Source organism: Mirounga leonina, unplaced genomic scaffold (genome assembly GCF_011800145.1).
Source record: "Mirounga leonina isolate KUSES-001 unplaced genomic scaffold, KU_Mleo_1.0 Mir_180, whole genome shotgun sequence".
In the NCBI taxonomy this organism is placed as follows: Eukaryota; Metazoa; Chordata; class Mammalia; order Carnivora; family Phocidae; genus Mirounga; species Mirounga leonina.
In genome coordinates, this window is record NW_023270469.1 from 23,244,164 (window position 1) to 23,270,753 (window position 26,590).

At 37.1% G+C, this 26,590-nt stretch overlaps 1 protein-coding gene across 1 annotated transcript in view; it reads left to right on the top strand.

Annotated features, from left to right (window-relative positions):
- CDH8 (cadherin 8) overlaps positions 1 to 26,590 on the top strand; it is a 342,701-nt gene that overhangs the window by 286,398 nt on the left and 29,713 nt on the right. Inside the window, exon 9 of the mRNA XM_035025064.1 lies at positions 5,533 to 5,650. Within this exon, the coding sequence (XP_034880955.1) occupies positions 5,533 to 5,650 (118 nt within the window). The remainder of the gene's footprint in view (positions 1 to 5,532; positions 5,651 to 26,590) is intronic.

Below are 26,590 nucleotides of genomic sequence, written 5' to 3' on the forward strand. Positions count from 1 at the left end.
AATGAGGTTTTCAAAGAAGAGCAAGTGATGGAATATTTTTTTCATATTAATTCAGAGGTGCACGAAATACACACGAAACATGAAGAGGCACGAGAAACTGAAAATCCCAAACTTTGTACAAACACATTCTTCAGGAGCCCTTGCTTTCTAGCATTTTATCTCAACTTAGTTTCAGGAAGGGAAAGGGCAGTGAAAGAAACAGAAACAGAAGAAAATGTGAAAAGTTCTACAAATGGGTTTATGAAGACACAGCCTCCAAATGTCTACCCAGAGGACTGAAGACTTCACCTAGTGTTTAAAAAAGACGTATCAAATCAAATCTATATCCTCCTGTTGTATTTTTCATAGGTCAGACTTCCATGGTATGTGCTCTGAACAGCCACCTAATGGTTTTTAAAGACAAGGATGTCTTCATGCACCAAAAAAAGTGGGGGGGCACGGGAATGGCAAAATATTCTGGGTAGGAAAAGGAAGTCTTAGTAGAGATTGGATTGCCATGCAAATTATAAACCATATCCAGGAACTATCCATTAAATAACTATGAACAGTGCTCATATTTGAACTATATTATACAGTTTTGAAATAATGGAGGATAATTGGGTCATTGTGTGGATTTTAATATAATTTCCCAAATTCCAATATTTCCTCTTTTTTAAATTTATCATCATTATTATGACTTGATTTCTCTTGTGTGTATAACTTTTATTTTCAAGGGCCCCTCTTTTAGGGGATGGTTCTTAACCTATTTTGTGTTATTTCATTCAGTTACAGAAATCACTGACAATCTGATAAAAGCTATGGACTTTCCCCTCCTATAGATGCATATATGAATAATTCCATTCAATTTTACTTTCAGATTGCGAGGTTTGAACCATATGATGGTCATTCATAGATCATCCTTTCCTTTCCCAAGTTTAAAACTCCTGCTCTAAGAAACAAAATTAGTACTTCAGGAAAGCTAATATTGATAATCAGAAGTAAGCTGGTAATAATGGGCAGAAGAATGAATAGAAAACCAAAAATGATGCTGTCCTTCCTGCAGCACCTTTGACTCACTCTCCTTCAACCCGCTTTCCATCACTTTCCAATTCACACCTGCAGAAAGACTTGCCAGGAAAAAAGAAAATTAGGTTTTGTCTGAGAAAGTGACAGCATACTGTGATTGTAGATACCATCTTGGCTATCATGTTGAGTGTTCCTGGAGCATAGATGTGTGTTACAGAAGCTTTGGAAAGCATTCCAAAAGCTGCAACAGTCCTCTCTCACCTTGTCCACACTCACAAGGAACTATGATGTCTAAGTCTTCATTTTGTTGTGCTATGTGTCAGAATCAAAAGTGGATCTTTATCCCTGTAAAGAGCAACAAGAACAAGAATGCATGAGTGCATCCTTATTTGCTCTCCAAAATACTAATGGTCTAAGCCCCAATTTAACTGAAATGCACGTGCAGAATGTATGGATGTCAACAAGATTTTGAGGCAGCCTGATGTATTAGGGCAGGAAGATGCAGGTAGTTTGTTATTAGATATATCTGGGATCAAATGTTGTATATCACATCTTTGGTGCACTAGGTTCCGATACGTCTCTTCATACATACTTCTCAAGGTTACGTGAGAATTAGTGATGATGCTAAAATATGCTGACATCACTCATTCATTCATTCATTTATGCAATACATACTAAATAGTTACCATGTGCTGTTCTTACAGCAGTGAGGGGGGTAAAAATCCAACTCATCATATATAATCATGCCTGGTACCTAAGAACAAGTCAATGAATAATATCTATAGAATCTTATAGGAGATTTCTAATAGATCCCATGCTAGTTTTATGGTTGTAAACAGATCAGATCATCAGAAATGTGTTTGTTGGATGCTTGCCTTTCAAAAAGTTAATATTGACAGTGATACCCCACTGTTATTAAATATTTTTGAAGTAATGTAAAATAGTCTAAAGTAGAGTTTAATCATCTCTGCTAATGAAAACAATCTAAGTTAGGTTTAGTGTTGATAAACAATGAGTCATTTTTTAAATAAAATAGAATTATGATATGGCTCCATAATTCTCAAAAATTTTCTTTTTTTTTAGTTTCATGCCTTAGAAAGGTTATTTCATTTCAAATTAGTAATCTCAAGAAACAGAAAGAGTCTGCTCCCACAGAATTCCAGGTATGGCCCTGAAATTCATTTCCTTATTGCAACATTCCAGATATACTTTATTTTTCTGAAAGTTTTCATATAAACTTCCAGCTTCCCTTGAAATTAATCCACAATAAATGATCAAACATTAGATTTTTCAATTGCATCCTAATACTGATAGAAAGGAAAAATATTTAAACTAAATGCTATACATGTACTCCTAAAAATCTATGACCTCCCCAGAAATTTTTATATCATTTCCATGAAATAGTTATCCAATAAACTAAAAGTTAACTGACGTCATAGTAGCTCACAGGAGAAAATGTGTATGATTTTCATTTGCCATTTATTCAATGTACCTATAAAATCTGCTTGTGTGGAGATGCACTTCCTTGAATAAATCTGTTCTTTTTCTTCCATTGTTTAAAACTAAGTGTATTCAGATGTTATTACATCAGTGAAAATTTCAGCCTTTTAGATAGGGGTATCTTAATGCATTTTAATAGCATAAAATCCTTCAAATGATTTACCGGGTGTCCACTTTTAGATAAAATGTCTAGACAGTAGCCATCTGCATTAAGATAAAATGAAGTGTCAAAAATGGTTTAAGCCAAATTCTTAACTTGCTCACGGGATATTTGGAAGTTGATTTAGTGTCACCATTTCATCACTTTTTCCGTAACACATCATGCACTGAGCTTGATGCGAGCTTAACAATACAAATTCTCCTAATGAATAATAATGAGGGAGCTGTAAACACCAATTTTCTGCCTTAGCTGAAAACAGTTTATCTCAGACTTCAGCAGGCTTCAGAATCACCTAGAAGGCTATTTACAATGCAGATTTCTAGGCCTCACCCCAAGGCTTTCTTGGTCAGTAGGCTCAAGAAGCTGCATGTCTAACAGAGTTCCTGGCTTACACATAGACGGTGGGGAAAAAAAACCCTATTTATTGCAGGTGTAATGTTTAGACCAAACTTCTGAGATATGGCATGACAGGTAATTACACTCCTTTACTTCAGGTAAGCTAAATTATTGCATCTTTTGTTTTGGTCCTGGTGGCTTAACTAATGAAATAACTCATGTAGATCCACTTGCCAGCAGGTATGAGTCTTTCTCATGCAGATTACTTAGAAATATTAGGAATGGTATCATTACAGGAGCTGATAAAAGCTAAATACATCATAAGAATGCATTTAGTCATGAATGGTTTTCGCCCCAGGATATCAAGAAGCTCTCTTTTCCTTTGCCCTTCTTCACTTGTGCTCACACACCTTGTTCAAGAGTTACTTTTTCAACTGGTACACGTGAACAAAGGAGTCCTTTTGAAACAAAACTGAATAAAGGGAGCAGGGAATGTTCCAGATGCTCACAAATAACTCCTCCCCGCTCTGTTCTTTATAACTGCCTCAAAGAAGTTTCCTGTCAAATTCTTCTCTTAAATATTTGGACATATAGGCTAGCCAAAGAAGAGTTATTTGTGTGTTCCCAGCTTCTCCCCTTGGGTTTCCATTCTTTTGTTTTTATAAAACTAGAAGCCCAGGGCATCTCTCTGCACTTAAATGTCAAGGCAAAGATGCTAGGTGTTCAGATATAGTAAATATAATTGTATTGCCATCTAATCTGATGAGGTTAGGGAATTGTTCGGGTAACAAAAGCCAGTATGCTTCTCATAGGGCTATGTCATGAATAAATGGTGGTGACCCCAATAAAACAACAACAACAATAATAATAAGGACAATAATAAGAATAACAACATTCACTGAACATTTACTAGGAACCAGATGCTCTATTAAGAGATTGACATGAATTTATGTCAATAGTCAAAACAGCCCTATGAGGAAGGTACTTTTTATTTGCAATTTTAGGAATACATGAAACCTGAGTTTCATAAAGACTAAAGTAACTCCCTCAGTGTCACACAATGAGTAAAGGGTAAAACTATGCCTTCTATCAAGGCTGCTCAATTTCAGAGTCCATCACTTTGATGACTACCTCACTGTCTTAATCATGTTATATTTTGCCCTATTTTTTTGTTATATTGTTACTAAAGCTAAGCACGACCATAAGACATTTTACAAGGTCCTTAACAAAAGTAAAACACCTACCAGGTAAGAACATGTCCCAATTTAAAAATGGAGAAATAGGAGTTGAGAGAAGTTATTTCCTTTATGTCACAACTTTAACGCCCTGCTCATCATGTAATATATGCTCGATACAAGGCAAAAGTCACAACTGTCCAACATTATGGGTTCTCACAATTGCTTAGGTGATAAGTTACAAGGCAATGATATCCTTTTCTCAAAAAGAAATGATCCTTTTTTTTTTTTATCTTTAATGAAATTGGCAAAGTTGAATGGGACCTAATTGTTCAAACAGTCCTAATGTATTAGGCATCATCATTACATTCTCTAAATTCCACAAACCGGAGAGCATTTCCCTGTTAATTCTTTTTTCTGATATACCTCATATCACCTTGATTGTCATGCTTTGCAGGCATTTTTTTTTGGTAGAAATTATGTTGTATTTATTTACAGTAGTAGTATAAACTATAATTTTTACTACATTAACTGTTGTCCAGTGTTTCATATTGAAGTGATTAATATCACAGATTCACAAATATGAATTATTAAGCTGATTCTCTGACAACCCAAGAAACAACTTAGCACTAAGTTAATGCAGCTTTGCAAATGAAATAAGCACATTCAACCGGCACAGATTCCAAGTATGTGTATCTATCCAAACAGTTCTCTGCACAGTGGTAATTCTCCTAATCCCTATAATTTATTCATCTCAGGATACACTCCAAAGCATCGTTTGCATGTGTTATCCACTCACTTTAAAAACAGTATTCATTACTGGGAGGGAACAGATATGCAACTCTTCAGAAAGGTTTGTTGTAGTGATGTTTGTGCCGAGGAACATTCTATTTGGCAAACATTTGTAGCCTGATGAGTAAAATAAAAGAGGAGTTTTCAGGGTTCAAGATTTAAGTTCCTTACTTCCAAGATCCTCCCAAGAGCCACACTACAATCACTGTAACAATTCCAAATCTCACTTTAGATGCCCATAGAGACTCAAATTGGAAAGAAACCTGTAATTACCCAGTGGAATTTTCAAATACCCTTAAATTTGCTATTTTGAGCCATGGACACCAAGTGGACACAAAAGTAATGACCTTAATTTTCATCAGTTAATCAAAGCTGAGGTTTTAACGTGATAAATGTTTCTCCTTGTTCTTGGCACAAACCATCCACAACAATTCAGAAAGCTGAAAAAAAAAAAATTTCTTGGACCAAAGTATTAGTCCACTAAAGAGATGTCACTCAGCTTTTAAAGGCGGTATAAGCCCTCTGATGTCATCAGAAATGCTGACGTCGAGTTTTATGTTACAGGTCATTCAAACAGTGAGTGCCATGGACAAAGATGATCCCAAAAATGGACATTATTTCTTATACAGTCTTCTTCCAGAAATGGTCAACAATCCGAATTTTACCATCAAGAAAAATGAAGGTAAATATATTAGCCCTGTGAAACAGGGTAGAACATAAATTGGAAAATAGGATATGATTTCATAATTTGACTGAAAATATCAATAAAATAATTTTTGTTCACCCATGAGCAGTTGAAACTTAGCTTATCAGCCTAATGGCTCGATAATTACATCACTTCCTCTTTCCAATATTGAAACAATAGATAAGAAAATTGTTAATGTGAAAGTTAATTTTATCCTAGGGAATACCTCACTTACCTAACTTTGAAGACTGAATGGTAGGATTTAACCCCTAGGAAAGTTCCAGGAATTTTGAGATACTGAGATATCTGTTAGAGAAGGAACTGGCTTATACTTTGCAGTTTTTAAGTTTTCATTGAATGTTTACCAAGTCTTTAGGGAAAGCCTATCCTAATTTTGCCTGGTTTGTGGGTTCACATTAGAGGTATTTGTTTTAAGCCTGTACCAACTTTGATAATAGCAATTAGATCAGGAAATCCTTCTTGAAGGACACTCCTTATCGGTATTATTTTGGAGCTAAAATAAACTGATTTTATTGTTAAGTTTTTCACTCATGGAGAACATTTAATCCATTTCATTATTTCTTGAGAACCAAGTTTGGATTAACTGTTTCCCCTATTGTCTATTACATGTGAAGGCCATAGATCTTTTTTTTTTTTTTTTAAGTCTATCTCTTCTGTACATTTTTGTTTCCTAAGCTGCTATATATTCAATAAGCATTTTTCACTGTTTATTTTGACCCAGGTATATTTAAGTCTTAGTTTCAGCTGTTTTTGAATGAGTAGCAAAATAAATGCACTGCCTTAAGCTGTCTTCCAGCTTTACTATAGGCATTAGTTTGGATTTCTGAATGGTCTCTATAAAAGCTATACTCAATTAGAAGAGTAAAATTTGGTTCATGACACTTGTTTGGGTTATTTGCTATGTTCGGTTTCAAGGAGGTAGTGAATTTTGCTAACATTTCCTTCATGAAATAAAATAACATTTTATGGCTCTTGTTAAGTATATTATGGCCTTACCTTTTAGGTACATAATGCTACTTAATTCTTTGGGGATGCTCTGATAAATGTGAATGCGTCACCAAAAATGAAATGACAAAGTCATTATACAGATACTACTCATTTAGCTGGCTTCCACTATTATAAACGCTAAGGAAACAAAATCCTGTTCTTTCTTCTCAATAATGGAGTACTCCTTTGTTAGCCTCCCCTAATTAGGAACTGTAATCGAAGTACATTGTCTTTGCTTTTTGGTTAACAACATTTATTTTTTATGGAAGTCACATGAATATGTCTAAGAGAAAGCCAACACAGAGAGCCGAAACTGAGCCACAAGTCTGTGCGTAAGTGTGGTCCATGCTCACTTTGATTGTGAGCTAATAAGTATCAGTCATTATTTTTGCATATGAAATGCCCTACATTTAAAAATTCTCTGTGAAGAAATGTTTTCCCATCCCAAAGGGTCTGAGCTTTTTGGAATGTTCTGTGCATGCAATTTCAAAATATGCCTGTAATAGAAGGATGGCCCATCAAAGGCACCACATGAACATGTGTTGAGTGAATGGGAGGTTTTTTGGGTGCCAGGGAAAGTGTAGTTTTGTACTATATTTGTTATGCCCTAAACCTGTCAGATTTTAGTCTGACATGAATGAATTTCATGTGTTTTCTCTAGATTTTAGAATCAGTAGAAAGTAAAAGTTTATACACTTAGATAACCTCTTTTTGCCCTATCACACATTTAAATAAGCCCTTCAATAGAATATTTAAAAGACTGTGTTATCTGTTTTATTTTGAAACTAAAAAATGGAAGTTACACTTTTTATTTATGTCACAGGTTTGTGTGTGTGTGAAATAATTGAAAAAAGATGCCAGGTGTTGCAAATATTTTGTGGAAAGTGCACTTTTTGTGCCACAATTGTTTATTTAAATTGTGTGTTTATTTTGCCAAGAGTGACCACATAATTTATTATTCCAACTGGGACATTTTTTTAAAGTGAAAAGGGTTGCTATTTATATTTGTTTCTGGAAAAACATAAACCAGGACTGTCTTGTGGAAACCAGGACATATGTTCACTGTGATTCTGGATTTAGGATCCAAACATTGAACATCTCCATAGAGTAAATCATGAGCCCACTGGTCTTTGAAATAGATATGTATAATTTATACTCTATCTTCCTTTTTCTAGATCAGAAATTCATGAGTTTTGCTCTTTAGACCTCAACCTTTTTGTCATCTGGATAGTTACTATAAGAATGGGGGGGGAGGGGGAGTGGTCCCTTCTTCATATGTAGAAACAATCAAAGTAATGGGAAAAAGCTGTCAGATTTAAAATGGTGGAGATATATAGGTAAGTAGATAGATAAATGAGTATTTTTTAGCCTATTACCCATTCCCTATTAATGATAAGAGAATACAAATACAAAAAAAGTCCAAATGCTAGACATTATTTAGTTTAAAATTATGGTATATTTTATGTTTGAAAGATGGACAGAATTAAATTCTATAATCATATTTAGAATTTTTTTTTCTACATAAGATGGACTTTAAAATGGGCATTAGCTGATGTTTCTCCACTGACAGTGTCATGATTTACAAGTCCCAAGGTTAAGATTTTGAGAGAGCCAATATATCCAAATTCATAACTGATGGGTGGATGATTCCCCTGTTTAATTAGACCCTTATGGGAGATGGTTTTAGTATCTGGCATTTCCTGAGGAACTTGCAGTCGCGTCTTTCAACTTGAAGTTACTGTGATCTTTCTCCTCCCTCATATAGATTGGTCCTTCTGCAATTTTCAGCAGACTAATTCATAATCAAAGACAAAATGAGATAGAAATTAGCTGTCTCTTATCTACTACACAGTTGAGTGATTTCACAAATAATTCTTTTTCTGAATATATGAGATTCACATTTCATCCAGATTAGGAAAGCAACCTTCAATACAGATGAAGGTGAAAACAAAGGTCACAAATATGATGAGTCATTTATATCCTATATAAACAGCAATCATAGCACCTTGAATTTTCTCAATTATATGGCCTAGTCATTGGTTTCTCCATCTTCCAGTTGGGTGAATTTAGAAGCAAGAGGAGTTTTGCTGACCATATTTCATATTGGCTTTCATCCTAACCATGAAAATGGAAGATATTCAACAATTAAATAGAACAAGACAGGGAAGATAAATGGACCTTTTACAGATACAGAACTATCTTGCTTGTAGAAAATTTCACGTCTACTAGAAACCTGATCTTCTCAGTCCGCACACTGTAGTTAAAAGATATGACTGGATTTGCCAGAAAGCGGTCTGGTGAAATGGGAGTCTTCATGTTTTATACTGAATTATTTGAATCATGTGTGTAGAGAAATGAGGAAAAACATAAAGCTCTGCTCCCTAGAGAGGACATTATGGAAAGGAAAGAAGTAGACAGTAGGCTTGGCCTTAATTACAGCTTGGTTAGACTTAAGAAAAGACAGCAGGGGAACCAGGGTACCTGATGACACTAATATTTTTTTTTTCTCTTCTTGGTATCTCCTTTTTGATCAAAATCCAATTGATAAGAACCTCACTCCGCAGGTATAATTGTGACAAATAATTTGGATAAAGTCGATGCTGACTAGAACTTTGGAATAAATGTGCCTTGGGTTATCTCAATGTCCATAACTTCCTTACCTGTTTAGAATATAATTCATGCTTTGTTTTGTGAAGTTGCTATCTCAACTGGCTGGCCAATTTCAAGCAGTGTGTGTTTTATGTCTTTTTATCCTCTAGAAGCATCCCTTGTAAGAACATGGACTACAGGCCAATTATTTTAAGTCCTAGTTGCCTTATCTGTGCTATAAGGATAATAGTATCTATTCACCTCACAAGTGTGCTGTGACAGATATGTGTAACCTATGTACTAGACACCTCTTAACACAATGTCTGGCACATAAAAAAAATTCATCAGTAAATGGGACAAAATCCTCATTAGGCTCATCTATTAATTCCTAAATTCCCATGCTATGTTCTATCTCCTCTGGCTTATCATTCTCAACAGGTCTCTTTGCAGCTTGAACTCTCTTCATTTTTGAATGTTGTACAGTAATTGTGAAGGTGGCCTCATTGGTAGCTTTGAAAACCTTCATCCTTACTAGAATGCATTGCAAGAAATCTGCTTGGTAATGTGTTGCAATCTAAAGAATATTATAATAGAAAGATAGAAGAAAGAAAAGGAGGAGGAGGAAAAGGTGGGGAAAACTGAAAATATTTACCAGCCATGGAAATAGCTGCAGGATTCTTGGATCTGTTTTTGAATATGAAGGCTTTCTTTTCTGTATCCTTTGCCAAAATGAAACTCCGCTTTCTCCACACAGTAGCTGACCCCAACTTCCAACTCGAAATTCTGGCATATCAAGTTGTTTCAAACACCCACAGCCTCCTAACACACATACCCTGTGGAATCATGTTGCATGGGCTGGAAGATTAAAGGCAATCTTCCTTTGTTCTTTTGAAGAATGTCAAGTTATCTCACATTGCTCTTGCCACAAAACTGAAACCTGCTGCCTAAAGGTGGAATTGAATTTCCCCAATCCCAGGCCAGCCAGAGCTGGCCCTCTGTCCTCCATCTTTACTCAGGGGGAATCTGCATGCCTGCTTCTGCTGTAGTGAGGATGTAGGTGTTGAGGCAGATAGAGCCCCTCTCTCAGTCTCCTTCAGCCAGCTGTGCCCCATCTAGGCAGAACTGGACTTGAAAGGTCTTCCCGGTGACCCACAGAGCAAAGAGGTCCTCTTTGTAAGCCAACTGTCTTTTTGTGGCCACCTCAGACATCCCTGAGTTCTACCATTACACCAGGCTGCTTTGAAGCTAACACAGGACTTTCCAAAAGAACATCTTTCCTCAAGTGGCCTTTACAAAAGCCTCCATCCCTCAGCCACAGCCGAGCCATTATTGTTGGGTTTCCCAGGCAGCCATACCTAAGCAACAAGTGAAGACTGTGTGCTTGCATGAGTGTGATAATGAATACCTACATGGGGATGTTTGCAATATGGTCACCCTGTCTGCTCTGCTCACACAGAGGACTTTTCCAGAGCGCTACACACCACCAAACACTGACTTGAGATCTTTCCCATATAAGGCATCAGCTCTGACCCATATGAAACATGATACTTTTCATCAATGTTGAATCATAAAAGGTAGAACTCAATTTGCATGAAACAGGAGGTCCAACTGGGATCCCAAATATGCAGAATAGCATTATGCATACATGATCCAAAAGGCTTCTGCTTCAGTAATTCATAATTTATTGTTTATGCTTCCAGCAATGTTCCGTTGATAAAAAGCCATTTATGTTTCATTTTGTCATCTAAACTGTAATTAAGGATGATGTGCAAGCTAAGAAAAATAGATAACAGATCTGTACTTCCACTCTCCAAGTTGCATACGATTGAAGAGTTGGTTCAGAAAACTAGATTTTTTTTTGCTTAAGTAGTTTCAATAAAACTCTTGTTATTTTGTATAGTCTCCATATCTTTTTGGATTGTTTCTTTCCTCTTCTAAATCATAATACAAGAGTGCTTTCAGAAGCTAAGAATTTCCTTTGCAAATATTGAAAATCCTAAAATTATTGCTCTATTCAGACATAGCACTGCTCTTAGTATTTATATTTTAGTGTATATTGTGGGAGACAATTTAATTCTGAGATTATGGACTACCAGGGATATAATTTAGATACATGGCATAGACTTAAATGTGTGGTTGTCCATCTGCTATTCAAAGTTATAAATTGATTCAGAGATTCTCAATTTGCTGACTCATTTCTGGTTGGTACAGAGCATTCTAATTCTGAAGATATTTTAAAGAAGAAAACCAAGAGATAAATTGATACATGCTTAGTTACCTTAAAGTTATCCTAGTTATTGTAAAGATGCCTTAGGATATAGAATCTTTTCTTTGAGAATTTACTTTCTGAGACTTTTGCTTCAAAAGAGAAAAATAGAAAAATAAAGGGATCAATCGAACATCAGGTAGAGGAGAAAGAATTACTTACAGAAATGTTTTTTTATTTATCAGATCTTGTTTGGACCACTTTCTTGTTTGTGCCATTAAAAAATAATGCTATTTACTGATTTAGAATCTATTTACAAGCATAAAAATAGGTCTTGGGATTTTGTGGATGCCAGATAAACATGACTGTCCTTTTGGTAAGCACAAGCAAATATTAAAATTGAATGTGGAAACAAAATGAGCTGTCAGTCGATGCTAATTCTCCTTTCCTAAAAAGGTACTAGATGTAGTTGATAATCATTTTATCTCCTTTCAGCATGGAAGTTTGAATTATTTTTGAGCACTTTATAGACACAACATTAGGTATACATGATTCTATCTCGGAACGTGACCTGAATAACACATACCATGTGCTTTGGATCCCTTCGTTTATTGAAGTGGATAGAGAAAGCAGAGGAAGAATTTGTTAACAGTAAAGGGGACACTCACATAGATAAACATCTTAAAAGTTGATTTGGGATGAATTAGAATGAACAGTAAAAGAGAGACGCTGTGGAACATAGAACAGCACAAGCTTCATGGCTAAGAGTCTTCAGCTTTGAATCCTAGCTCTCTTGATTATGATCTGTGAGAACTTTCATAAATAACTGAATAATCTTGAACATTTATCTATAAGATGGAGAGAATAATTGCCCATATGTTCTTTTGAATAAGAAAATATTAATTTAAATAAAAAAACAAAACAAATGTGCTAAGTTCAGTGTCTGGTAAATGGAAGGTGCTCAGTAAATAATAGTTTCCTTTCTCTCCTTTCTATTCTTCTACAATTTTCCTGAATCTCTCTCATCCCACTGCCAACAAACCCACACCCACATCCAATGCAACCAACAAAAATATAAGTAAGGAAACTAAAACAAGGCATTTGTGTGATAACTAATGCTATGCTATTTAACTGCCCCTTATCTGAAGGGCCAGTGATGGAACATGTCTGTAAACACCGGCCATGAGTAAAGCAAAGGGAGAGTACACATGGTGAAAAAGAATATTCAGGTAACTGAAGTTGTTCTTTGAATACAATCCTCATTACCATTACATAATCAATGGACAAAAATAAAGAGGACTTAAAAATTCTAGGTCTCCATAGGGCTGGGTTTTCTATCTCTAGGTCCAATTGCATACAGCTCTCTATATATGGCAAATGGAACATCTGGGAGTTGACAGAATGATAGAATTTTTGACCTAGGAGCACCTTAGTACAACAACCACCACAACAACAACAACAACAAACCAGATTGTGAAGATATTAACTGCTAACTACAGAACATCAAAACGTATTTTAAAAAATCAATAATGGTGTACTTTAAAAAAGGCAATGATAAAGGGTGCTCTCTCCCTGATTTTATTATCTATCACTCTCTCCCTTCTACCTTGTTCCTCATCTTCTGTATTTCTTATATATCCTTAGAGTTGAACACATAAAACCGATGATGCTTTTTAAATCCTCTCTCCTTTCCTTTTATCTAGAATACACATCTGCTGCTCCCTCCATTTTCTATCTAGCTAATTTCCAATAATTCATAAGAACTCAGGTTCCCCTCACCTGTGAGCAGAGCAAGGGAATGTTTAACAGTTGCTATGAAGTATGTTTGCTTTGTTTTTCTCTACAGGACAGTGTGGTAACTGTTAAGGCAGACACACGAGTCATGGAATGTCTTCCTCATTATCCTCTAGAGGTTATTCGTAAGAGCGTAAGTCCTTATTCCCTCACTCATTCATTCACTACCTATTTATTGAGTGCCTACCATGTGCTATAGGCACTACGCTGGAATTGCAAACACAGCAGTGAATAAAGCAGACACTGTTTTTGTCCTTCTGTACAGTGTATTTGTGTTCTCACAACTCAGTCTTATACTAATTTGAATTCAGAGAAAGGAAGGCTATAATTTAACATGGGTGTTTGTCATACAGTGGAGAAATGCAGAGGCTAGCCTGTAAAATACTGTGATATGGGGAGAAATGATCACACACATTCTAACCTCTATACCGTCATAAACAAAGTTCCCTCTTAGACCTTGCCCAACTTGTAAAACTGGTCCTACATAAAAAAGAATTGTCATCTTTACAAAGCAATGGGCTGATATGAGTGGTGATCTACATCCACAGACATGGGTAGCTAATTCCCCCTGTGAGTTTCAGATCGCCGTCCTCACTAGGCCTACGCTCAGACAAGTTGGACCACACTGCTCAATGTGCTTCTGGCTACAGTCAGATCATGATGGTGAGTTCTTTCCAAATTCAACGTGATCCACAGGCATCACTGAAATTTGTACAGCGATGCTGCCAGTGAACCGGGGCTAATGATTCTATTTTTGCAGGTTTATTAGAATCCACCGGAGTTTTGATCCAAGCTTTGTTACATACTGTTTATGTCTTTTCCAGTTCCCATGCATCATTGGTTCAAATACTTGTCAGTGACCTGGTTTTAGCTTTCAGTGTTTAATGTTTACTGAGGGCCCCTGGCAACTAGAAGATGGTATTGTGCTGACTTCTGGACATGGCATTGGGTTCATTTTCAATCTGTTCCTAAAGTGCCACCAGAATGAATGTACTGATGCACTTCATAGGAAATATAGTAATTGCTGTCCCTGGACCCTTCTGGGTCCCCCATTGCCTTTGCTTTCATCCTACTAGATTGCTTACTAAAATTTCCTCCCTCTATTGCTTGAGTATATTATTCTCAGCCTTTTGACGGCTGTTTATCTTAGGGCGGTCTGAGAAAAAAGTACTATTGCACCTGGTATGCTGAGCACAATCATCCTTCTCTGAGTTTCATGCTTTCACTTGGACAGACTGCCATCGCTAGTTCCATCAAGGTCACACTGTGATTTATTTCTCTGTAGACTTCAGCTTCCTCTCCCACAAAATGAATGGGTTAGTGCTGGGGAGCTAAGGATTCATCTCTTCTAATATACTGTGTGTGCAAACACGTGGTATTTGGAGAAATACCACAAACTGTGAAATCAGACAAGTTCCGCATCCACCAATTAATGGAGATGTGACTTTGGACGGAGCTTTTAACTTTCTGTAACAGACTGTGTTTGATAATGTTGAAATGAAATTGCTGTGATGAACAAATGAAAGAATAGAGGCTAAATGCCAAGGGCAGTACTTGGAACTTATGTGATATTCTATGTACTTTGTCTCCTTTATCAACCTTCAAATGGAATAATGCAGATGGAAGTCACCTTTATACCAGAAATTATCGTACCAAATCTCGTCCATATTAAAATACTAAGTAGTAGTATTAAAAGATATGTTTCTACAATATTACAGGTTCTCTTTCTCAGTATGTTTGGGCAGGATTTTGGACATATTAAAGAATTAAATCACTTCCATACATCAAAAGAACTCCATAAACATATGAGACATGATTCTAATAGCTCAGAGTTTGGTAGCCTTGCTTATCTTCTAAGGCTGGAGACAGGAAATGCAAGAGTTTTATGAAGATATTTAATTACTGGATTAGTTTTGATTTATCAGGAAGTTCTCTCAAAAAAGTAGGGCTTGAATAAAGTTTTGCAGAAATGAAAACATTGTTATGTGCAGAGATGCTTATCGTAATTAAGGGATAATGGTGAGATATACAAGGAATTTACTTCAAGGAACAATAAGGAGTGGCCAAAAATGTTTTTAAAGAAAAATGCAGTGAAACATTTTGTGGAGATCCAGGAACTCTATTATCATAAGTCTTTGCTTGGTTCGCAAAAAGACATTAATGATGTGGCTCTTAGTGTTTTGACTATGTCTGCGTACATTCTTGATGTTTTTTATAGAATAATAAATGTGTCCTACACATTTAGGAGGTTTTAACACACACACACAAACACACACATTTACTAATGGAGCTGGGAAGTACACTGATATAAACACACATTGTATATACCAGTTATATATATATATATATATATCTGCTCAGTGCATACTATCAAATCTTAAAAAAAATAATAACTTGGCCATGTTCTGACATACATATTGTGAATTGACATAAAACTCGCCTTTCTTATAAATGTTGATAGGCTAAAGTTCAATGAAGAAAGTTTTAGAATGGTTAGGAGGCAATTATCTAAAATTCTTATCTTTTTTTCCCCAAAGTAAGATGACTAAAATGTACGAAGGAAATTATATAAAGTTCACATTTTGACTGTGTAGGGGAGAAACAAGAAGAAAATCTATGCCCCTCTATTAATTCTGTTATAGCCTTTCTGTCTTTCTAAAGTATGTATGTACACCAAAACAGATGTTTAATTTTGCAAGAAGTTATTTTCGAGGAATAATCTAATGTTGCATAGAAATATGATTGCTTATAAAATATCTTTAATTGGGAAATATAAAAAAAGATTATGAAAACTAGAAAGTATGCTTACATTTCTGCTGAGCATTTTATTTAGAAGTCCTGCAGTTATTTTAAGGTAAGTGTGTATTCTATTACTCTGCATAGGTTATATATCAAATTGCAAGAAAAAAAAAACAATAGCTAAAGTTTATCTAGCACCTATTATTTCATATCATTTACAGTGTGCCTATCTGTTCATCTACCTCTAAATGTATACACTCAGGGTGAGGATTATCACTGGCATGTTGCAGATGGGGAAACTGAAGCTCAGTTATGTTAACTGCCTTGCCAGGCACAGAATGAGGCTACCAAGCTGCTAAGTCTGCATTCTAGCAAGTAGCACTTACTGCCTTTCAAAGCTTTGCACTTTACTCCTAGAATATTTGCCCAGCAAAACTGCGGGTATTTTATTTATAGTTTTCAAACACTGGTGGTTCCTTTTCTCAAACTATACAAGACTAGAAACTATCAGCTAAGCTTTAGAGAAGACCATCACAGTATCAGCTGGGTAAAACCTGGCAACTCTAATCTGATGCCTTAAAACTTTAATATCATCAAATATACACATATACAATATTGTTAAAGAGATACACCATTAATTTATGTCCGATTAAGAAAAATAACATTCCATTAAAAAGCTGACAATACAACTTCATAGATATTAAGACATTAAAAAAGGAATATATATATGTTAGAATCAATGAAATACAATATTTCAAACAATGAATCTGAAGGAGAACTGGCAGGGAAAAACAAGAACTTAGGTATAAAAAAATAGTGCTGGGTGCAAAGTTGAGGTAGTCTAGATCAACACTCCACTGAAGTTAGAGTACAAACTGTGAGGGCTATTTTAAAGAAGCACATTTTTCAGAGGCAATCATTGTTTGTTTTTTTTTATATTACTCGCTTGCTTAATCCCTTAATAGAATGCCTTCCAAAATAAGCCAAGTGCCATTAGCAAGGAATTACTTATTCATTTCTCTCAAAAGCATAATTTCCAAGGTTGGCACTGCAGTGTGCGAATCTAAAATCCAAGTCTTGGCTGTGCAAGATCTTCCTGGAAATGCATTATTGGGGTATGTCTGGGTCTTGTTTATAGATACAGAACATGGAGGTTTAGCATCATCAGTTTCTCTTATCAGGGCCTTTCCTCCTCAGAAAGGTGATGGTAATATAGAAGCAGTAGAGAACAGAAAAGTAGCAAAGGTTTTTAGTATTGTAATTCAAGTGGATCTAATACCAAAGTTTGTGAGACTTTAAAGAGAAAAGAAGGAAGCTGACATGGGGTAAGGATGGACTTTAAGGGATTAAGCCAGCTATATAAAACCTACCTTGAAACGGACTTCAATATGCTAACTGCAAAGGGGAATAAGGACAGTCAAATTAGTGAGGATGGGATAGCAGCAGGAATTTCCAAAAAGTTAAAAGAAAAAAAGAAAAAGAAAAAATATCTCACAGCTGGGGACATAGATATTCCTACCTCTGACTCTCCTTAAGAGTAGTACTCAGCCAAGGTGCTTATTACATGGGCGACATAGGGCTCCAGAGAAAGGCCAAGATGAACAAAGTAAGATGCTAAGGGAAGTTACAGTATTTTTAGGAGGTCCAGTGAAATTTAGGAAACCAAGGCCAGGAACAAATAAAGTCCATTATGTGCTAATCAATCCCTGGGTCCCTATAAATGCCACCCCTTTAAATCTGTGGATGTTGGGCTCAGAGCAGCAGGACCATTCACACTGCAGGGGGGCTGAGCCCCTTGTGGACTACGTCCATCAGTTTTCTCAGAGGACAGAGAGGGACGATGTCATGATGCAAAGAAAATCATGGGGGAGGGGGAAGCATGGGCTTTCACGACTGTGATTCTGTTATCCTGGATCCCATACAATTCTCATCTTCCTCAACCTTCTAATATATAAAATATTCTCAGCGGCAACAGTGATGAAAGTGAGCAATGATAAAGACAATCACACAAGGCGGGGGAGGCCATTTCCCACAGGTGGAGTACAGACTGGGCTCCGTCACTTGCTAGCTGATCTTTGATGAGCTATTGCATCGCTCAGCCTGAGTCTTCTCTTAAAATGGATACATCCAGGCATTACTTATAGCATTGCAAGGAGTTTTTAAAGATTATGCAAACTTGGAGTATAATACCTGGGGCTCAAAGGGAAGATCAAGAAATGGCAGCTGTGTTTAAAGAACGTAAGAGGCTGGTGAATGAATGAATGCGTTTGTACATTCACACAAAAGAGCTCCTGAAAAGCTTATCCTCCAAGTCTTAGACAAGAAACACTAAATGGAGAGAGTACATATGTTTTTTAAGACTTATTTGCTTGCAAAAAACCTCAAACTACCTGAGCTATAAAGGTAAATGGGTCCAAATAACAGAAGGTCTAGAGTTTAAATGTCTTCTCTAATGACCAGAGGTGCCCCCAGGATATTGTAGGACTGTCTCTTTCTCTAGGACTCCCTTTACTTTCTTTCTCTGTGTTAGCTTGCCTTCCCTGCACAGTCTCTTTAAAGAGAAGGAAAGAAAGGTTGCAGAAGGATCAGGCCTATACAGATCTCACAGCCTGGTATTTATGGATGAGGGATTTTCTTTATCCTAGGCTCCCTATCAATTCCTGGTTTTAAAAAAAAAAATCCATGTTTGGCCTAGGAGATGAGCACATGACTCAATTGAGCCATTCTCTGTATTTATGGGGTTAGATATCCTCAGGGCTGCTGTGAACAGCTGTGTGAGCTGTTCCCCATGCAAGGTTCCTGGCCCTGGGATGAGCAGCAATTGAAAACCAGTCCATTCTCTTTGAGAAGCTCTGACCCCAGCGACGTCTTCTTTCTCTTATTTTCAGAAAGGCCTCATTTCATCACCAAGCCCTTGAACCCTTTGAGGCTGTAGCTGCCCAAAGGTGAATCCATCTTTTAATTCATACAGATGCAACCTTACGCTAGCAGCAGCCTGAGACCCCTATGGGTCAGCCTGGATAAGTCCCCGCTTTCCACAGAGGCTAGCCACTTGATTGACAGCTCCATCACACTCAGAAGAAATATAGGAAGGTCAGTTTTAAAAAAGAGGTAGGTTGGAAGACTGAAGAGTACAGACAGGATAAGAAGATGAGAGTCGCAAATGGCCAGTCGCATCGGTGCTATGAATGACCTCAGCAGAGGGATTCCTTCACTTCCCTTGGGAAGCTTCTCAGTAAAGAATGACTCTCCCTGTTCAGAAAGTTATGAATTGCAGTTGTCTATTATGTGACTTACATTGCATTACATTGCAATATGTCATTGTGAGATGTGACATAATGTAAGTGACAGGCAGCTAAAATTTTATAGCAAGAAAACTTTTTTTTTTTATATCCAGGATCTGCTATCAAATTTGATGTTCATGAAAAGCAGGTCATTTTGAAACATCCACAAACACTTCAGTGCCTGCACAACTCAGTTATCATAAATCAGTTAAAAAAACAAAACCAAACATTCTAAAGGCTGCATTAGTCTTGACTCAAGTTCTTGCTTTCCATGACTAGTGCAATATTATTTTAGGCTTGAGTTTAGTTTTCTTCTGGCTATCGAAAAGAAGTGATGATCAAATAAATTATTTTAGTGCCTAGATCAGACCAGTGGTTCATAGCGGAGGGTGCCTTTGTAGTCCAAGAGCCATTTGGCAGTGTCTGGAGTTGTCAAAACTGGGGAAGAGGAGGGAGATTACTGGCATCTAGTGGGTAAAGGTCAGAGATTCTGCTAAACATCCAATGATGCACAGGACGGCATCCACAAGGTCATTCTGTTGAATGTCTTGGCAATGCCTCTGATCCCAGAGGTCATTGTTTAAGTAAATTGGCCTAAATATGGTCATGACCTAGTCCAAAGATGGACCAAGTAAAATTCTGATGAATCTAGAACGAGTTTCTTCCATTCGCTCCATCCTCAAGACAGGCCATGGTAATGCATTATTTAAATATTCAGCTAAATCATTTGGGCCTAAGGGGCACTTAAGAGAATCTCCTTGCACATCAAAATTGACTGGGAATGTCATCTACTAACAGCCTCACAGAAGGTTCTACAACGAGAAAAAAAGCCAGATTTTTGAGGTCTAATCCTTTCTCTAACCTAAGTCTGTCTTTGAGGGTCTTTGTAGAACAGTTTCCACCTTTGGGCCCCAAGGGTCTTATCTGCACTGTGGGCATTTTCATAAAATAGAAATCCTCGACTTTGTTATTGTTGCTGTTTTAAAAGAGGAATCCTTTTGTTAAGCCATATTTTTCAATGTACCCTAATTATACAGAACACATAGATATGAAGATTCCAGGATTGAAACATAGGTGAGAGATAGGACCAGACACACTGTCCATTTCCCATCTCCTCCTCACTACAAATATGACAGAACCCAAGATAGAATTTGTAAACCAATGATGCAAAAGGCTCCTTCTAGGAGTAAATTCATTTGGTATGATGAGTCACGCCAGGCAAAGACCCAGGAGAGTCAGTATTGCCCATGTTAATACTCACTATGGAGTGTGGACAGCTTCCTCAACCTTTCCCTTTGCTTCCAGACAGGCACTTCTGAGAACAAAGCAGACAATAATCCATTGTCAGTGTTTATGTGAAGCTGACAAAGAACTCTCACTATCTAGGATTTTCATCTGTCAAGATGCAGAGTGGCACTAGCAAAAAGAACATAGGTTTTAGATTATGACAGATCCAAATAGGAATCCTTGCCCTGCCACTTACTATCTTGGTGTATTTGGGTCCATTATTTAAGGTCTGCATGCTTCTGTTGCTTTATTTGTGAGGTTGGGTTAATAATGCCTATCATAGAAGTGATTTTAAGGATTAAATGTGATAATGATTTAAAGCATTTACGCAGAGTGTGATGCATAATAATAGCTATCATTTATCGACTGCTTAGTAGTATAATTGTAAGAATTAGAGATAATGTGTGTAAAGTGCCTGACATGTAGAAGATGCCCCATATATAATAGCTACTATTACTATTCAGCTTGAACGCACAACCAGAAAAGTCCTGGAAACATTTATAAAATGGGAGTTGGTTTAATTTCACTTCCTTGAATCATACCTCATTTACCTTTTCCCCTTCTTTATGGCAGAGAATCTCCAGGCTGCCCCTGGGATTTCAGTGTTCAACTTTGACACTCAATAAAGTTATCTTACACATAACTCATAACAACAACAGGATCTGAGTGTCTACCATTGCTTTTTTGCAGGGTGTCTCCATTCTGCAGATGAAGAGGCAGAAGCAGGGGCCAGTTAAGTACCTTAGCCAAGGTCAGTTAAACACTAAGTAGTGAATCCAAGACTCAGGTGAAGGCACTCTGCTCCAGAACTCTGTGTGAATCACATAGTTGAGTATCGCCACATCAAATCCTTCTTAATAATGGTACCCAGTGATGGCATAAGACAATAACCCTTTAATTTGGTCCCGATTCTGTGCATCAGCAAGTCTTCTGCTGTGCTTTACTTTCATAGTTTGTCTGGTCTGGGCTAGTCTTAGCTAGTCTCACCTTGGTTCACACACCTGCCTAGGGCTTTGGCTCAGACAATTGGGAACTCATTCGACATGGTTTCTCCTCCTCTAAAAGGTTAATTTGGACTCAGGTGGTGGACAGTTCCCCAGATTGAGAGCAGATTCTTCAGGTTCTCTTGATTCTTAGGCTTGGAACTTGTACAATGTTACTTTCACCAAATGCTTTGAAAGTCACAAGGCCAACCTACATCTGGGATTGTGAAGAGAGACTCTACTCGGTGACAGAAAAAACAATAAATATTCTGGGGCCATTTTCTGCAGTGTACAATGTCTGCCTTTAGTCCACAAATCCTTTATATTCTTCTCCCATTTGATACATGCTCACCCCTAACCCAGGACTCCCAAAAAACCTCTTACAATTATAGCATCACTTTGTCATGATCTGTTAACAGATCTGAGAACAGACAACATTCTCAGTTTCAGCTTCTCTCAATTATGAGACTATGAACTGAAAAAGCACATTATCTGTACCCCAGATACTTAACATATATCAAGAAAGATAATTGGACTAGAGATTCACATTGAAATAGGGGAGAAATGTTAGATAGAAGGCACTGGTCCATAACTACTCTACAATACACCTGGTTACCTGTTGCCAGATCCTCTTACTCCAAGGGTAGAGAATGACCCAGGTTCTGTTTCTGGGCATGGCTCCCAGTTCACTGGTCACTACTGCTCTAGATTCTGCCCTCTAGATTCTTAAGTCATCTTTGAGAAATCCTTTGTTTTCTACAAGAAATATTTCATGTTTTCAGCTGAATGTCTTTCTTATCTGCTAGGTATCTGAAGCTTCTTTTTGAACTACAACTGTTTTAGTCTATTTTAGTCCATGCTGAAGATGCTTTACGTCGTAAAACTGTCTTTTAATACTTTGTAGGTTTCCCATAATTTTAATCAATAGCCTCTACTAAGAAGCTGATAGTTTCCTTGCTGATTTTCCAGCATTTGCTAAACATTCCCTGACCTCTTTCCCACCTTTGCACCAACCTTGTCCCAAAGCTATTGCTATATGTTTTAAATTTTTGTTACAACAACCCCTTTTTAAAGTAGCCATTTCTTCATCAGTTGGTTTGTGTATGTAGTAAACTAACTCAAAACTTAGCAGTTTAAACAATAAACTTTTAAAATTTCTTATGATTCCATATATCACCTGGATGATTCTTCTTATCTAAGCTTCAGCTGAGGCTCATGGTCTAATATGGCTTCCTAACATAAAGTTACTTGGCTTAATGTTAGGTGAGCAATAGGGATGATTTAATAACATGTATCTCATCCTCTATAAGGCCAGTCCACACTTGTTCACATGGTGTTGGTTACAGGATACTAAAGTGTAGAAAAAAAGAACACATACTGAGCCATATTTTCTGTTGCCCCATTGGCCAAATAAAACACATGATTAATTCCAGACTCAGTGTGGGAGGGGATTATCCAAAGGTATAATTATGGAGAGAATTATTACAGAAATACAAAAAAATATGTAACCAATCTACTCATTATTCAGCACCAATTTTCTCCAGAGAGATATAGATAAAAGCATTCTACAGAGCAATACAAGTTCACTGTTCCTTATTTTTTGGGGGGGTGGTGGCTTCTAACAACTTGTTGCTATAATTGTTTAGTCTTGTGACTATGGCCAAAATCTCAGAGAAAGCAGGACCTATTCTCCTTCAGTCAAAAATAAACAATTGTTTTTCTTCTTAGCTAGCAACATTAGGACATAACGCAACACATGTATACACACACACACACACACACACACACAACCACCTGGGGGATTTCCAGCAGAGCCAAAAAGGTGTATGCATACTCTTTCCAGACTCTCCAAAAGGGGAAACACAGAACAGCAGTAACACAGTATATGTATTTTTAATACAGATAGGTCTGCAGGAAGGAATCCATCAAACCGCAGTAATAATGCAAAGCACAAGTGAGTGACTAAGAAAAATATCTAATGGTCAGGTTTATAGGCAACTTCAGACACTTAGATAAAAATCTCTGACAGGGAGGATCTTCATAGGGCTGGCCATCACATTTGCCTTTGGACATTGAAATTCACATCAGCAGAGTGACATTCATAAAAACATTGCCTTTTCCCTCCAGATAGGGTAAGCTCTCACTGCTGTTTGCCTGGTTGATTACAGGTTTATGCCTATTGTTCTAGCATTATAGCTGTTAATAATGGCCTTTTTTGTTTCCAAAGTATTTGGGTGATAAATTATATGGTCACCTAACCTCTAGACTACATTTTTATACCTACGATAGAAAATCACTGATTTTATACATATTAATAATTTCCAAGTGGATATAAATGTGCTTCCTTTGAACATTACTGAATCATCATCTGCACGGCAAAAATATTCAGTGTCTGTCAGTGTCTGGCAAGATAGTCAAGAAGGTGGTCAAGGTGGTAATGGAATGTTCATTGAATAGTATTAAATGCATATAAGTTGTGCATTTTTATTCTTATCCAGTATGTTTTCAAGGAGTGTTATAACCAAGTACCACATAAGAAATCTTTCACACCTTTTCCTTTTATTCATCCATTCATGCACATTTAACAAATGCTTCTTTTTTTTTAAGATTTTATTTATTTATTTGAGAGAGAAAGAGCATGAGCAGGGGGAGCAGCAGATGGAGAGGGAGAAGCAGACTCCCCACTGAGCAGGGAGCCCGATGTGGGGCTGGATCTGGGGACCCTGGGATCATGACCTGAGCCGAAGGCAGATGCCCAACCAACTGAGCCACCCAGGCGCCCCACATTTAACAAATGTTGACTGAGTTCCTGTAAGTTATCAGGAATAAATATAGAAAATACAGAGATCAATGTCATGATCTATATCCTCAACAATGCTCTTGGAGTTCTTACTCTATCCTATAATCACTGGTTTGCTTGTCTTAAGTCTGGGGTTTTCAGAGGGCACAACAAGATTATGGACAAAGGGATCCCAATGGATCAGGTAAGAAAAGGGGGGCAATGAAGATTTCTAGAAGAAGGAGACACCCAAGCTTAGTCTTAGAGGGATTACCAGATGGAGAAAGTAAAGACTTAGTGGTGCTTCCATCCAAGAGAACAAAACTGGGAAAGAAAAGATTACGTAGAAGTATAATGTATATATAGGTGCCAACCACAGTGCCTAGTAATGTGAATAGGTAAGTTCAGTTCAGCAATGGCCCAGGTATACCAAAAATAAATGAGGCCCTTTGCCTTATTAGAGTCCTTGAGAGTAGAAAACCAATAATCAAGGCAATGGGATGAATAGGCACAGAGAACTTGAACACAGAAAAGAAGCCCTGATGCTCAATTCTGAAAGAGGTAACTCTGGGCTGATTCTTCAAGGAAAGTGTACTTAGCAAAGGTGCAGGACTTACCCAGGTAAGTTGAAATGGGACTCATCCAAGACAGAGGGAACAGCTTGGCTAGATAGCCATAGGTAAAAGGAGGACTATAATCTCACTGACACTACTAGACAATCCAGTGAGGGGGCACATAGGCATTAGTAACTAAAACGGAGGCTAAAAGGGGACCCAGAGACATTTTGAGGAATTGCCAGGTGGAGGTGGTAAAATAAGAAAAAAAAAAAGGTAATCCTTATAATGATTTTGTATACTACAATCAGCCTTGAAGGAGGAGTCCTCACCTATAATAAACTAGCCCTACTAGGAAAATAAAAAATCCTGGAGAATCCAAATATGAGTTATGTAGACGTATGCATTCTCTCTCTTCATTTTCTTGATTGAACAGTGTTCTTAGAATAAACATATGGTCCTGTTAATGAACATGTTATTTGGCACAGAAAAAAAAGAAAAAAATGACCAAAAGCTGAGAGATTTATTTCAAATGTTTAATTGATAGCAACTGTAAAGGTATGTGTGCTTATCGAAGGAGCATAAATATTTTACAATTCCCATTCCTGCAGACACTGTCCAAACTCTGCAGATCATATCATGCATATTGATGAGAATGGTGTTCTTCCAAACCTCATTTTGCTCATGTGAAATAGGAGAGCTTATATAGATGAGAGAGACCATTTTAGAATCATCTATGTGCAAGGAAAAACTTACTTATTAGCAAATAACTTGCCACCACTGTGCCAAACTGTTCGAAGGTTTCAAAAAGCCAATGACAGAATTTCAACAAAGATCAATAAAGAATCTAACATTCTAGACAAGAGGGAGAAACATGATTAACCTTCAGAATCTATCTTTCTATCTCCTTCTCAACAATGCTCCCAAGAGTCAGATCCCTACTTCAGAGACCCTCTTGACCTAGGCAACTTGATCATCTTTAAAATATGGATATTGTGCTGGGCGCCTGGGTGGCTCAGTTGGTTAAGCGACTGCCTTCGGCTCAGGTCATGATCCTGGAGTCCCGGGATCGAGTCCCGCATCGGGCTCCTTGCTCGGCAGGGGGTCTGCTTCTCCCTCTGACCCTCCCCCCTCTCATGTGCTCTCTCATTCTCTCTCTCAAATAAATAAATTCTTTAAAAAAAAATAAAAATAAAAAAATAAAATATGGATATTGTGCTGCCAAAATGCCAGTGTAAATCCCCTATGGCCCATTATTCAGCATATATCCAACATACTTCCTTGTTCCTTATACATCCTGAAAAATGTCAACTTTAGTGAAATGGTGCTGAGTAAAAGCAGCTTAATTGGGTAACTAACATAAAAATTAAAACTCCTAGCCACTGATTCAGAAGGCCATCTCAATTAGTGGCTTTTAGAGCATGGTTAGATTATTGCATCTCAACTATAACACATATTAGTGGTATGACCTTGAGCAAGTTAGTTATACTCTCTAAAACCCCATCTTTATCTGAAAAAAAAGCATATTAGTAAAACTATCTTCATCGAACTTTGTGATTTATGTTTATAAAAATCTTCAGATGGGCCCAATATTTTCTCTGTATCAAATTCCTGGCTATTATCATCACAGAAGCAAAAAAAAAAAATATCTGCAATCATAATAAACACTAGTATGAGTATTGCTTCTTGGTTTACAAAGCAATGGCTTCACTTT